The 13,133-nt window shown below is 34.2% G+C and overlaps 1 protein-coding gene across 3 annotated transcripts in view; it reads right to left on the reverse strand.

The window, feature by feature from the left end:
• CCDC178 (coiled-coil domain containing 178) overlaps positions 1 to 13,133 on the reverse strand; it is a 406,037-nt gene that overhangs the window by 262,392 nt on the left and 130,512 nt on the right. For all 3 annotated transcript variants that reach the window (XM_043558557.1, XM_043558558.1, XM_043558559.1), the window contains one exon: positions 284 to 346. In XM_043558557.1, the coding sequence (XP_043414492.1) occupies positions 284 to 346 (63 nt within the window). The remainder of the gene's footprint in view (positions 1 to 283; positions 347 to 13,133) is intronic.

A 13,133-nucleotide genomic window follows, 5' to 3' on the forward strand; every position in this document is an offset into this window, starting at 1 on the left:
ACTAAGGAGACACTTAGGAATAAGATCTCACTGCCCTTTTACTAGACTGGCAGAAATTCCCATTAAGCCACAAAATGAGATATGTGTATGGGAGGTCAGTTTCTTTATGCATGATCAGGCTCTGCTAGTCGTACACAGAGGGCAACTGTCATCAGCTAAGGAGAGAAAACTGCTGGCTTGCAAACCAAGTAGGGAAAAGATGCCTCATTACAGGCAAATTTAAAATGCTAAGTACAATGCAAATTAAAGGAAGAATAAAATATTGAAACCGAATTAGGATTACCTGAATCATCATTCCATTAGTCACTTCACTTCGAATAAGTCTTTTCAAGAATTCTTCTCTACCCTATATATTATCAAATTTAAAAAAGGTTTTATTTATAGAATATCAGAAAATATTATTGAAGACAACTTATAACACAAGCAACATTTTACTTACATTATAATAAAGAATAAAATATTTATTAAAAATTGAGTATTATAAAAAAACAACAGCCAACCAACCAAACATACAACCAAAAAATCCGATGTTATTTGAAACAAAATAAGTGATACAAGACCAAGAAAAAGAATTTCAGTTCAGTTCAAGTTACTTTATAATCCTGAACTAAAAGATCAAAGTAATCAAAAAGGAGAGACTAAACAGTCTTCAATTCCTCTTTTTAAAAACTATCAGTTTGCTTTTAATAACATCTTCCAGAAGAAACACATTCAATTTTGAAAATTGATAGTCTGAAGTTTGTAAAATGTAATCAGATTCTCCATTTGGCCAGAATATTTTTTTTTCTTTTTTCTTAAAAAAAAAAAAAAATCATTCTTTGGAATTTAGTAGGCCAAAAATGTGTAGAAAAAAAAATTTTTTTCTGTTACTTGGATAGATTTAAACTCTCCATAGTTGTAATTGACATTACCACACAACACCAGAGATGCTGCCTTTTAATTATGCAGTATGGATTACGTAGCTACTGAGAACAGTATTGGGAAAATGAATCCATATTACTGTAGATTTAACACAAGAGATAGAGTATGGTCTTAGTAAAGTACTTATTAAACTATCATTGAAAATGTTTAAGAAGAGTGGATGGAGAATGACAAAGAGTTACAGTAGCTGTAAAAACATCTAAATAACTTATTGAACAAATGAATTAACAAATAACAAAGTACTTTTGGTCCCTAGGTTGGGTAATCAAGCTGTCAAAGTTTTAGGTTCTTTCAAACTCAAAAATAGGTTTTTAAAAAATCTCTTCATATAATGAGAAACTCCAGATCCATTAAAATATCATAATCACACAGATTCTTACTCATGAATAGCATGTGAAGGATGGAGAGTGAAACCAGGCCGACAAGGTGTTTCCCTGAGACTTAAGGAAATAGGGGCAGTGGTAGGAAATGCAGAGGTAAGTGCCTGAATAAGAACTGAAAGAAGAAACCATTTTCAGGAGGATGGACTGCAACCCAGCCTGTGCCAAACTTTTCAGTTCTTCTAATTGTCAATGGATTGTAAAAGGAATGGAAGTCCAGAAAATTCACCATTTCACACCTCTGACAAAAATGGATTCAACCAAGACTTACCAGTGGATGCTAAATTTGGATAAAAAATTTTTTTTGGAAACAAAGATAATTTCATGTTCTTAACATATCACTCAATTGGGTCAATACTACAACAGGAGAATAAACAAATTTATTAGTCATAACTTTAACCAAATGACCAAACTTACTGTCACTAATAATGAGACAAACTTGCACCATGTGCTTTGTGATGTTTCATTGACACAATATGATAACTATGTAATAGTCCTGCCAAAAGTGTTTAACCTGAGTTTAACAATGAGAACAAAAAAATAAACCCATTGTGAGAGATGTTCTGGAAAGTAAATTGCTTAGACTCTTCAACAAATGTTAATGCAATAAAAGGCAATTTTTTTTAATGTAGGAGACTCTAAAGATTAAAAGAGACTCTAGACTTATGAGATAAATGGAAGACATGGTGTTCAGTTACATATAGAAACCAACTGAATTAGAGAAGTTTACATGTGGACTGTATATTTGTGCCATTTATCTAATCATTGCCTTTTAGCTTTAAATCCACTCTCTTAACTAATTTGAGATACTAGGGCTGGATATGTAAACTATTTTCTTCTGCCAGCTGGCTTCAAGTGAGGCTTTATCAATAGAGGGCAATGGTGGGGCTTACAAGGCTGCAGCAAGGCCCTTGACAACCTTGTTCTGTTTCCAATGGTTTCCTCCTTCTTCCTGTAGAATTGCTGCCAGCTGGTGTGTGGAAAACCAATGGTGCTTACCCTCCAGGTTCTCTACCCAGAAACTCCATTCAAACTCCATTTAACCTTCATCAAATTCTCTGGCACCTGGCAGATAGCTGCTTAAGGTCATCGACTGAGACACAGCCACGCTCTCTCCAGTAAGACCTTACTCTACTTTGGAGGAAGGTAGCCTCTTTCACGCTCTTTGGGTATTTATCCCTAAAGGCTGTGGATGCTCCCTATATTTGCTATTCTTGTATTCTTTAGAGGTCAACAAGCTTTCTCTGTAATAAAAAAAAAAAAAGTAAAAAAAATATAGGCTTTGGGGACATAAAGCCTCCATAAAAATAAGTCAATTCTGGTTTTGGAGAATAAAATATATCAAAAGATCACTTTGAAGAGCTTCAAATAAGTCAAAGAAAAGGCGGAGCATTCTCAGATGCTGAGAAGAGCCCAGATTGAAACAGTCACCTTTGACCTGTTGCCTGGCTTTAGCAGACAAAAACCAGAAGGTGGCAGCAAAGAGCTATTCTACTGGAAGAGACTTATACTAGGACAAAGAACTGAAGAGCAATGCAACACTTAATGCTGTGTCCGGAAATCCACTTTCAAAGAGAAAAGAGAAGTAAACACCAAATATAAATAGATATAAGCTCAGAATCAAGGAAGTAGCTTGCTTTCAGTTTGCTTTCCAGTGATGGAGGGGAGTTAAGACCAAAGTTGGAGAACTCAAATTATTATATAAGATTTTAGACCAGGAACAGAGAAAACAAGAATTAAAAATTAAGAGTTATAACGAAAAATTGACTATTTCTGCAAATAACTGAGTTGTACTGAATCAGTGGGGCAGAGCAGCTCTGACTTGCATTCTTAGGGCACTCTTTTGTGGCCAGGAACCTAACAAAAAGTACAGGTAGCAGCCCAAATGGATTCTTTCTAAAAATAAACACAAGGGTGTTTGTGTTTTTACCTTTCTTTCTTTATGAAAATAAATGGGTTTTTTTGGAGAAACATTTTTAAATTACAGAAGTAAAATTAAAATAACCTGAATCTCCAAACCCAGGGATATGCATTTCGACTTTTTGGTGTATTGCTTTTTAGGTCCAGGGATTCAAGTTGTTATCGTTGGTAGAGTCAGCCTAGATAGATAGATAGTCTTTCTTTCTCAGCCACTAAAAAAAGCAAAAGCACCATTTTTAAAAATTTAGAACTGAATGAATTTACAATTTATCCTTGTACTCATATTATACAACAAATCTATTACTGAAAAATTTGTGTTTTTAAAATTTTCCCACTATATGTTAGCTATGTATTTATGTTTTCCATAAACACGTATTGAGTACCTACTTTGTTCTCAGCACTAGTCTAGGCACTGAGATGCAGTTGTACAAAACAAACAATTCTTGTCCTCCTGGAGTATATTTTCTAGCTGGTATTATGTAACTAATCATAAACATCCTTAACACCCATCTTTGTAGCCTTTGTTCGTCTTTATTATCTGGTGATTTTCTTTAAGTCTTATTTTTAGAAATAATTAACTATAGACTGCAAATGTATTTAGTATTTAAAGTTCTTTACATGGGGTGCCTGGGTGGCTCAGCTGGCTGAACTTCCGACCTCGGATCAGATCATAATCTTGCAGATTGTTAGTTCGAGCCCCACGTCGGGCTCTGTGCTGACAGCTCAGAGCCTGGAGCCTACTTCAGATTCTGTGTCTCCCTCTCTCTCTGCCCTTCCTCCATGCATGCTCTGTCTCTGCCTCTCAAAAATAAACATTAAAAAATAATAAAAATAAAGTCTTTACATATATTGGTTTAATATCTACAAATCAATGTGAAGCATGACATTAACAAAATGAAAGATAAAAACCATATCATCACCTCAACAGATGCAGAAAAAAAAAAAATAGAAAAAACCCAAAATCAGTTCATGATTAAAAACTCTCAACAAAGTCGGTTTAGAAGGAACATAACTCAACATAAAAACGCCATACATGACAAACCAATAGCTAACATATTACTCAATGGTGAACAAATGAAAGCTTTTCCTTTAATATCAGGAACAAGACAAGGATGTCCACTCTTACCACTTTTATTCAAAATAGTAATGTAAATCTTAGCTGTAGCAAAGAGACAAGAAAAACTAATAAAAAGCATTCAAATTTAAAGAAGTAAAACTGTCACTATTTGCAGATGACATATTAATATAGAGAGAGAACCCTAATACTCTACCAAAAAATTATTAGAACTAATAAATTAATTCATTAAAGTTGCAGGATACAAAATAATAGAGAGATATGTTGTATTTTTATACATTAATAATAAAGTAGCAGAAGAAAAAATTAAGAAAATAATCCCATTTAAAATTAAGCAAAAAGAATAAAATACCTAGGAATAAATTTAACCAAGGAAGTGAAAGATCTATAACCTGAAAACTGCATGACACTGATGAAAGAAAGTGAAAACAACACAAACAAATGAAATCATATACCATGCTCATGACACAGAAAAATTAATATTGTTAAAATATTTAGGCTACCCAAAGTTACTAATCTACAGTTTCGATACAATCCTTATCAAAATATCAACACTGTTTTTCACAGAACTAGAACAAATAATCCTAAATTTGTATGGAATCATAAAAGCACTCAGTAGCCAAAGCAATCTTGACAAAGAACAAAGCTGGAGGTATCATAATCCCAGATTTCAAAACACAACACAATGCTACAGTAATCAAAACAGTTTGGTACTGACACAAAAACAGACACATAGATCCGTAGAACAGAATACAGAGTGCAGTGCATAAATAAACCTATGCTTCTATATGGTCAATTAATACCTGACAAAGGAGGCAAGAATATACAATGAGGAAAAGTCAGTCTCCTCAATAAACGGTTGTTGGGAAAAACTGGACAACTACATGCGAAAGAATGAGCCTGAACCACTATCTTACATCAGACACAAAAAATAAACTCAAAATGGATTAAAGATCTAAATGTGAGACCTAAAACAATAAAACTCTAAAAGAAAACATAGGAAGTGATCTTCTGCACACCAGCCTTAGCGACATATTTTATAGACATGTTTCCTCAAGATTCTCACCCTCACTAATCATCAGTGAAATGCAAGTCAAAACCACGAGATGAGACCCCCTACCAGTCAGAATGGTTATTATCAAAAAGATAAGAAATAACAAGTGTTGGCAAGGATATGGAGAAAAGGGAAACCTCATATGCTGTCAGTTTGAATGTGAATTGGTGCAACCACTATGGAAAACAGTATGGAAGTTCCTCGATAAATTAAAAATAGAAATATCATATGATTTATTAGTTCTACCCTAACCCTAGCCAAATAAAACAAAAACACTAATTCAAAGAGATATATAAGCCCCTATGTTCTATGAAGCATTATTTACAATAGACAATAAATGGAAGCAACCTCAGTGTCCTTCAATAGATGAAATGGATAAAGATGTGGTATACATATACACAACTGAATATTACTCAGCCATAAAAATGATGAGATCTTGCCATTTGCACCAACATGCATGGACCTAGAGAACATTATGCTAAGTGAAATAAGTCAGAGAAGGACAAATACCATATGATTTTACTTACATGTATAATTTAAAACAAGCAAGCAAACAGGCAAAAGGAAACAGATGCATAAATATAGGGAACAAATTGATGGCTTCCAAAGTGGACCAGCATGGTGCGGGGGGGGGGGGGGGGGAGGGGAATGTGAGAAACAGGTGAAAGGGATTAAGAGGTACAAACTTCCAGTTGTAAAATAAGTCACTTAGATGAAAAGTGCAGCATAGGGAATACAGTTAATCATGTTGTAATAATGTTGTATGGTGACAGATGGTAACTACACTTCCTGTGGTCAGCACTGCATAATGTATAGAACTGTTGAATCACTATGTTGTGCATATAATATAATGCACATAATATTGTATGTTGACTAATATAATATTGTATAATGACTATATTTCAATAATAAACATTTTTTATTAAATTTTTTTAATGTTTATTTTTTAGGGAGAGAGACAGAGTGTGAGCAGGGGAGGGGCAGAGAGAGAGGGAGACACAGAATCCGAAGCAGGCTCCAGGCTCTGAACTGTCAGCACACAGCCCGACATGGGGCTCGAACCCACAAACCGTGAGATCATAACCTAAGCTGAAGCTGGAGGCTCAACCGACGCCCAGACGCCCCTAACATTTTTTAAAATAGATAAAAAACATTATTTACAGATATTGATAAATTACTTCCCAGAAAGGTTCTACCAATTTACAGAGTACAGGTTATCAGAGTTGCTATATCAATATGTCTTAACACTTATCAAATATTAGTTTTCACATAAGTAAAACTGGGATAACATTTCTTTTCCACAAAATTATTGTGGAAGTACAAGAAGAATTATATATGCATATATAAGCTATTATATACATTAAACTATTATACATATATAATAGTTTACCTGAGGCAACATTGGCATCAAACATTCAACAAATAGCTATTACTACTTTCAATGTGTTATTTAGAATCTATATATTTATTAGGAAATAGACTCCAGAGTTAAATGTAAGTCAGCTATCAAAGAGTTTAGGAAGCCCCATTTTATGGAATACTCTTTATGTTGTTTATCCCTAATACTTGTGAGAGTTTATTATTTTTCAGGCTCCAAGTTAAATGTTCTATATACAATATTATCACACACAGGTATAATACATGTATTATTACACTCATTTACGGGATCACAATATTCTCAATATTCTCAGAAAAAAGAACCAGAATTCAAATTAAGAAACATGTGACTCCAAAATCCACACCCTTTCAACAAAATCACGTTTCATTTAGAAAAGGGAGGAAAAAATAGAAACAAAAATCATAGATTTATTTTTTTTTTAGTTTATTTATTTATTCTGAGAGAGAGAGAGAGAGAGAGAGCCAGAGAGGGAGAGAGAGAATCCCAAGCAGGCTCTGTGCAGTCGGCGCAGAGCCTGATCCAGAGCTTGTTCTCGTGAACAGTGAGATCATGACCTGAGCCAAAACCAAGAGTCGGACACAACCCATTGAGCCATCCAGTTGCCCCCAAAATTCATAGATTTAAATGAAAATCAACAAATCACAATGAAAATTCTAATGAGCCAATATACTACATTTTTTTCTGACAAGGCTCTAAACTAGTAGAATGAGGAAGGAAGTTCTGTTCCCAGCAAGACAAATAAAGTTTTATTTTGTCCTCAACTGTTTTACATCATTAAGAATACTGAGTGTCTAATTCTTTATTTTTATCACATTTTTAGGTGTATTACTCCTAAATATGTGTTAGAAAAATTAACTCTTCTGAAGCTTGACACAACATTTGAGGGACTTAAATCCTACTATAGCTTCACACGATTTCTGTTTTGTCTGTACCTTCCTTCCCTCTTTTCCCCAGCAAACATTTATCATTAATGTGGACACTCCCAATATTACAGTTAATGGCTTCCTTGACCTTCACGTTGGCAAAGTATTTTATCTCTGAATAGAGTAGGGAAGAATCTTAGTAACTTAAACACAATGAACCAAAAGTAAAAGTACTCTTTTGTGTACTTATGATCAAAGTTGTAAATCTGGAACACAGAAAGGAGTAACGAAGAGTGACGGTGCTAGCAATGTATACTGTAAATGATTCTGAGCTTCTGGACCGTTTAAAGCAGAAGGAAACAGGAAACATTAAAGACTGCCCAATTATCATTAGAAAAGGAATATAATTTTATCAAGAAAGTTAATCCTAGTTCTGAATTCTAACATAACTTAAGTGTATAGGTTTTTAACCATCTTGAACAATAGGACTACCTCTTTCATTAATTTAAAAAACCAAGTAGCAGTAGTCAGTTTTGGCCATTACTTTTAGGAACTTTTTTTTTTAAATTTTTGTAAATGTTTATTTAGTTTTGAAAGAGAGAGAAAGAGTGCAAATGGGGAAGGTGCAGACACGGAGGGAGACATAGAATCCAAAGCAGGCTCCTGGCTGCAAGCTGTCAGGACAGAGCCTGACACGGAACTTGAACTCATGAATTGTGAGATCATGACCTGAGCTGAAATTGGATGCTTAACTAACTGAGCCACAGAGGTGCCCCTTACCAAGATTTGTTAAAAGTCCAGGATGTAGTATCAACTCCTAATTCAATAAAAATTATTGTATATAAGTCAAGAGTAATACACTTTAGATTTGACTGATAGGCATAAATCCTCAAGAATCAAAATAAATAAATAATCAGAATGTCCATTTTATAACCATTTTAAAATACCACCAGTCTCACCTGAAATTGTGATAGAAGCTGTATAGTGTACAAACCAAATTTGGGCTTATTACATCTATTTTATTCTGTTAATTGAACTGGACATTATCTAAATAGGCCTGAAGTGGTAAAAGTTATGACCCCCAAGAAAGTGTTTTAGAAGGTTTTAATTTTTACTTTACTCAGATGAAGGTCCTTTATAAACTTTGTCTTAGATATTAACAAATAGTATTTGAAGGAAAGGCCAAGATTCTTCTCTAAAGAAGAGTTAAGGGTTGTTATAAATATGTGAAAAAGAATCCAAGCAGTAACATAACCTTCTAAACTATAAAGTTATAGACCAGATGACTGTGGCCTAGAACATTATAAAGACATAACAGAGTGTCTTTTTCTAGGATTAAAAATGATCCCTGAACTGCTAAACAAATTTAAAAAACTAGAAAAACTAGAAATCATACAATGTTTACTGTCAGACCACAATGGAATTAAACTAGAAATCAGTAACAGAAAGTTAATTGGAAAATACCCAAATGTGTACACACTAAACAACATATTTCTTAAAAATGTATAGCCAAGGAATAAATCTGAAGAAAAATTTTGAAATAGTTTGAACTAAATAAAAACAAAACGCAATTTATCAAAATTTGTGTGATGCAGCAAAAGCATTGCTTAAAAGGAAATTTATAGTACTGAGTGTGTATATTAGAAAAGAAGAAAGATCTAACATCAATAATATAGGTTTAAATCTCAGAAAACTGGAAGGAGAGAAAATTAAATTAAAACTAAGCAGAAGAAGAGAAATAATAAGAATTAGAGCAGAAATCAATGAAATTGAAAACAGAAAATCATAGAAAAAAAATCAATGAAACTAAAATCTGGTTCTTTCAAAAGAGCAATAACACTTGATAAGCCTGAATCCAGACAAACTAAGAAAAAAGATAGAGGACACAAATTACTAATATCAGAAATGAAAGCAGTGATGTAACTAGATCTCATGGATATTGAAAGAAAATAAAGGAATACTATGAAAAACTCTATTTTCAAGAATTAGGTAACCTAGATGAAATAGAACAATTTCTTGAAAGACATAATCTGCCAAAACTCATACAAGAAGAAACATATCATCTAAATATGCTGACATCTATTAAGGAAATGGAATTAATAATTAATTACTTTCCAAAACAGAAAGCACAAGGCCCCCATGGGTTCCCCAGTGAATAATTCTACAAACATTTAAGTAAGAAATTATACTAAATTTCTACAATCTCTTTCAGAGGATAGAAACAGATGGATACTCTTAACTCATTCTATGAGACAGCATTACTGTAAGACCCTCAATAAGTTAAAATGGGGGGAGGGAATGGGATGTTCCTTGACTTGGTAAAGAATGTTTACAAAAACCTACAGCTAACACAAAAGTTTATGGTGAGAAAAGAAAGCTCTCCCACTAGGATCAGGTACAAGGCAAGGATAATCCATCTCAACATTCTTTTTCAATGTTGTACTGGAAGTTCTTGAAAATGCATTGACCAAAATAATAATAATAATAATAATAATAATAATAATAATAATAATAAGTAAAAAACATACAGATTTGGAAGGAATAAATAAATTTGCTCTTGTTTTCAGATGACATGATTGTACATGTGAAAATCTAAAAGAATTAACAAAAATACTCCTGGAAATATTAAGCAATTACAGAACAGTTGCAAGACACAATGTGAATCCCCAATCTTCAATTGTTTTCCTATCTGCCAGTTTATAAGGAGTGGCAAAGACCCAGCAGAGCCAAAACAATATTGAAAAACAAAAAAAAGCAACAGACATGAACACACTCAACATCAAGATATACTAGAAAGCTATATTATTCAAGACAGTATAGCACTGGCAAAAGAATAGACAAATAGAAAACTGGAACAAAAAAGAGTCCACAAATAGTCAACTGCTCTTCCACAAAAAAGCAAAGACAACACAATGGAGCAAAGACAATCTCTTCAATAAATGGTGCTAGAACAAGTGGACATCCACATGCAAAGAGAAACAAAGCTAGATACACTTTACACCTTTCATAAAAATTAACTCACAATGGATCATAAACCTAAAGGTATAACAAAAAAAAACACTAGAAAATAACAAAAAATCTTAGATGTTCTTGGGTATGACAATGACTTATTCTTGTTTTTTAATTTTTATTTTTTTATTTACATCCAAGTTAGTTAGCATATAGTGCAACAGTGATTTCAAGAGTAGATTCTTTACCCATTTAGCCCATCCCCCCTCCCACAACCCCTCCAGTAACCCTGTTTGTTCTCCATATTTAAGAGTCTCTTAGGTTTTGTCCCCCTCCCTGTTTTTATATTATTTTTGCTTCCCTTACCTTGTGTTCACATGTTTTGTCTATTAAAGTCCTCAGATAAGTGAAGTCATATGATTTTTGTCTTTCTCTGACTAATTTCACTTAGCATAATACCCTCCAGTTCCATCCATGTAGTTGCAAATGGCAAGATTTCATTCTTTTTGATTGCCCAGTAATACTCCATTATATATATATATACACCACATCTTCTTTATCCATTCATCCATCGATGGACATTTGGGCTCTTTCCATACTTTGGCTATTGTTGACAGTGCTGCCATAAACATGGGGGTGCATGTGTCCCTTAGAAACAGCACACCTGTATCCCTTGGATAAATGCCTAGTAGTAAAATTGCTGGGTCACAGGGTAGTTCTGTTTTTAGTTTTTTGAGGAACCTCCATACTGTTTTCCAGAGTAGCTGCACCAGCTTGCATTCCCACCAACAGTGCAAAAGAGAGCCTTGTTCTCTGCATCCTCGCCAACATCTGTTGTTCCCTGAGTTGTTAATGGTAGCCATTCTGACAGGTGCAAGGTGGTATCTCATTGTGGTTTTGATTTGTATTTCCCTGATGATGAGTGATGTTGAGCATTTTTTCATGTGTTGGTTGGCCATCTGGATGTCTTCTTTGGAGAAGTGTCTATTCATGTCTTTTGCCCATTTCTTCACTGGATTATTTGTTTATGGGGTGTTGAGTTTGATAAGTTCTTTATAGACTTGGGATACTAACCCTTTATCTGATATGTCATTTGTAAATATCTTCTCCCATTCCATCGGTTGCCTTTTATTTCTTTGTGTTGTCTGATGGCTGAGGCTAAGACTTCCAATACTATGCTGAATAACAGTGGCGAGAGTGAACATCCCTGTCTTGTTCCAGACCTCAGGGGGAAAACTCTCAGTTTTGCCCCATTGAGGATGATATCAGCATGGGATCTTTGATATATGGCTTTTATGATCTCCAGGTATGATCCTTCTATCCCAACTTTCTTGAGGGTTTTTATCAAGAAAGGATGCTGTATTTTGTCAAATGCTTTCTCTGCATCTATTGAGAGGATCTTATGGTTCTTGTCCTTTCTTTTACTGATGTGATGAACCACATTGATTGTTTTGCAGATATTGAACCAGCCCTGCATCCCAGGTAGAAGTCCCACTTGGTCGTGGTGAATAATTTTTTTAATGTATTGTTGGATCCAGTTGGCTAATATCTTGTTGAGGATTTTTGCATCCACAGTCATCAGGGAAATTGGTCTATAGTTCTCATTTTCAGTGGGGTCTCTGGTTTTGGAATCAAGTAATGCTGGCTTCACAGAAAGAGTTTGGAAGGTTTCCTTCCATTTCTATCTTTTGGAACAGCTTCAAGAGAATAGGTGTTAACTCTTCCTTAAACGTTTGGTAGAATTTCTCTGGAAAGCCATCTGGCCATGGACTCTTGTTTTTTGGCAGATTTTTTTATTACAATTTCGGTTTCTTTACTGGTCATGGGTCTCTTCAAATTTTCTATTTCTTCCTGTTTCAGTTTTGGTAGTGTATTTGTTTCTAGGAATTTGTCCATTTCTTCCAGATTGCCCATTTCATTAGTGTATAATTTCTCATAGTATTCTCTTATTATTGCTTTTATCTCTGCTGTGTTGGTGGTGATCTCTCCTCTCTCATTCTTGATTTTATTTATTTGGGTCCCTTCCTTTTTCTTTTTGATCAAACTGGCCAGTGGCTTATCAATTTTGTAATTCTTTCAAAGAACCAGTTTCTGGTTTCACTGGTCTACTGTTTTTTTCGTTTCAATAGCATTAATTTCTGCTCTAATCTTCATTATTTCCTGTCTTCTGTTAGTTTTGGGTTTTATTTGCTGTTCTTTTTCCAGCTCTTTAAGGTGTAAGATTAGGTTGTGTATCTGAGATCTTTCTTCCTTCCTTAGGAAGGCCTGGATTGCTAAATACATTCCTCTTATGACTGCTTTTGCTGCATCTGAGGCTTTGGGTTGTGGTGTTATCATTTTCATTGGCTTCCATGTACTTTTTAATTTCCTCTTTAACTTGTTGGTTAGCCCATTCATTCTTTAGTAGGATGTTCTTCAGTCTCCAAGTATTTGTTACCTTTCCAACTTTTTTTTTTTTTCTTGTGGTTGATTTTGAGTTTGATAGCTTTGTGGCCTGAAAATATGCATGGTACGATCTCGATCTTTTTATACTTGCTAAGGGGTGATTTGTGTCCCAGTATGTGGTCTATTC

The sequence above is a fragment of the Prionailurus bengalensis genome, chromosome D3, assembly GCF_016509475.1.
Source record: "Prionailurus bengalensis isolate Pbe53 chromosome D3, Fcat_Pben_1.1_paternal_pri, whole genome shotgun sequence".
Classification (NCBI taxonomy): Eukaryota; Metazoa; Chordata; class Mammalia; order Carnivora; family Felidae; genus Prionailurus; species Prionailurus bengalensis.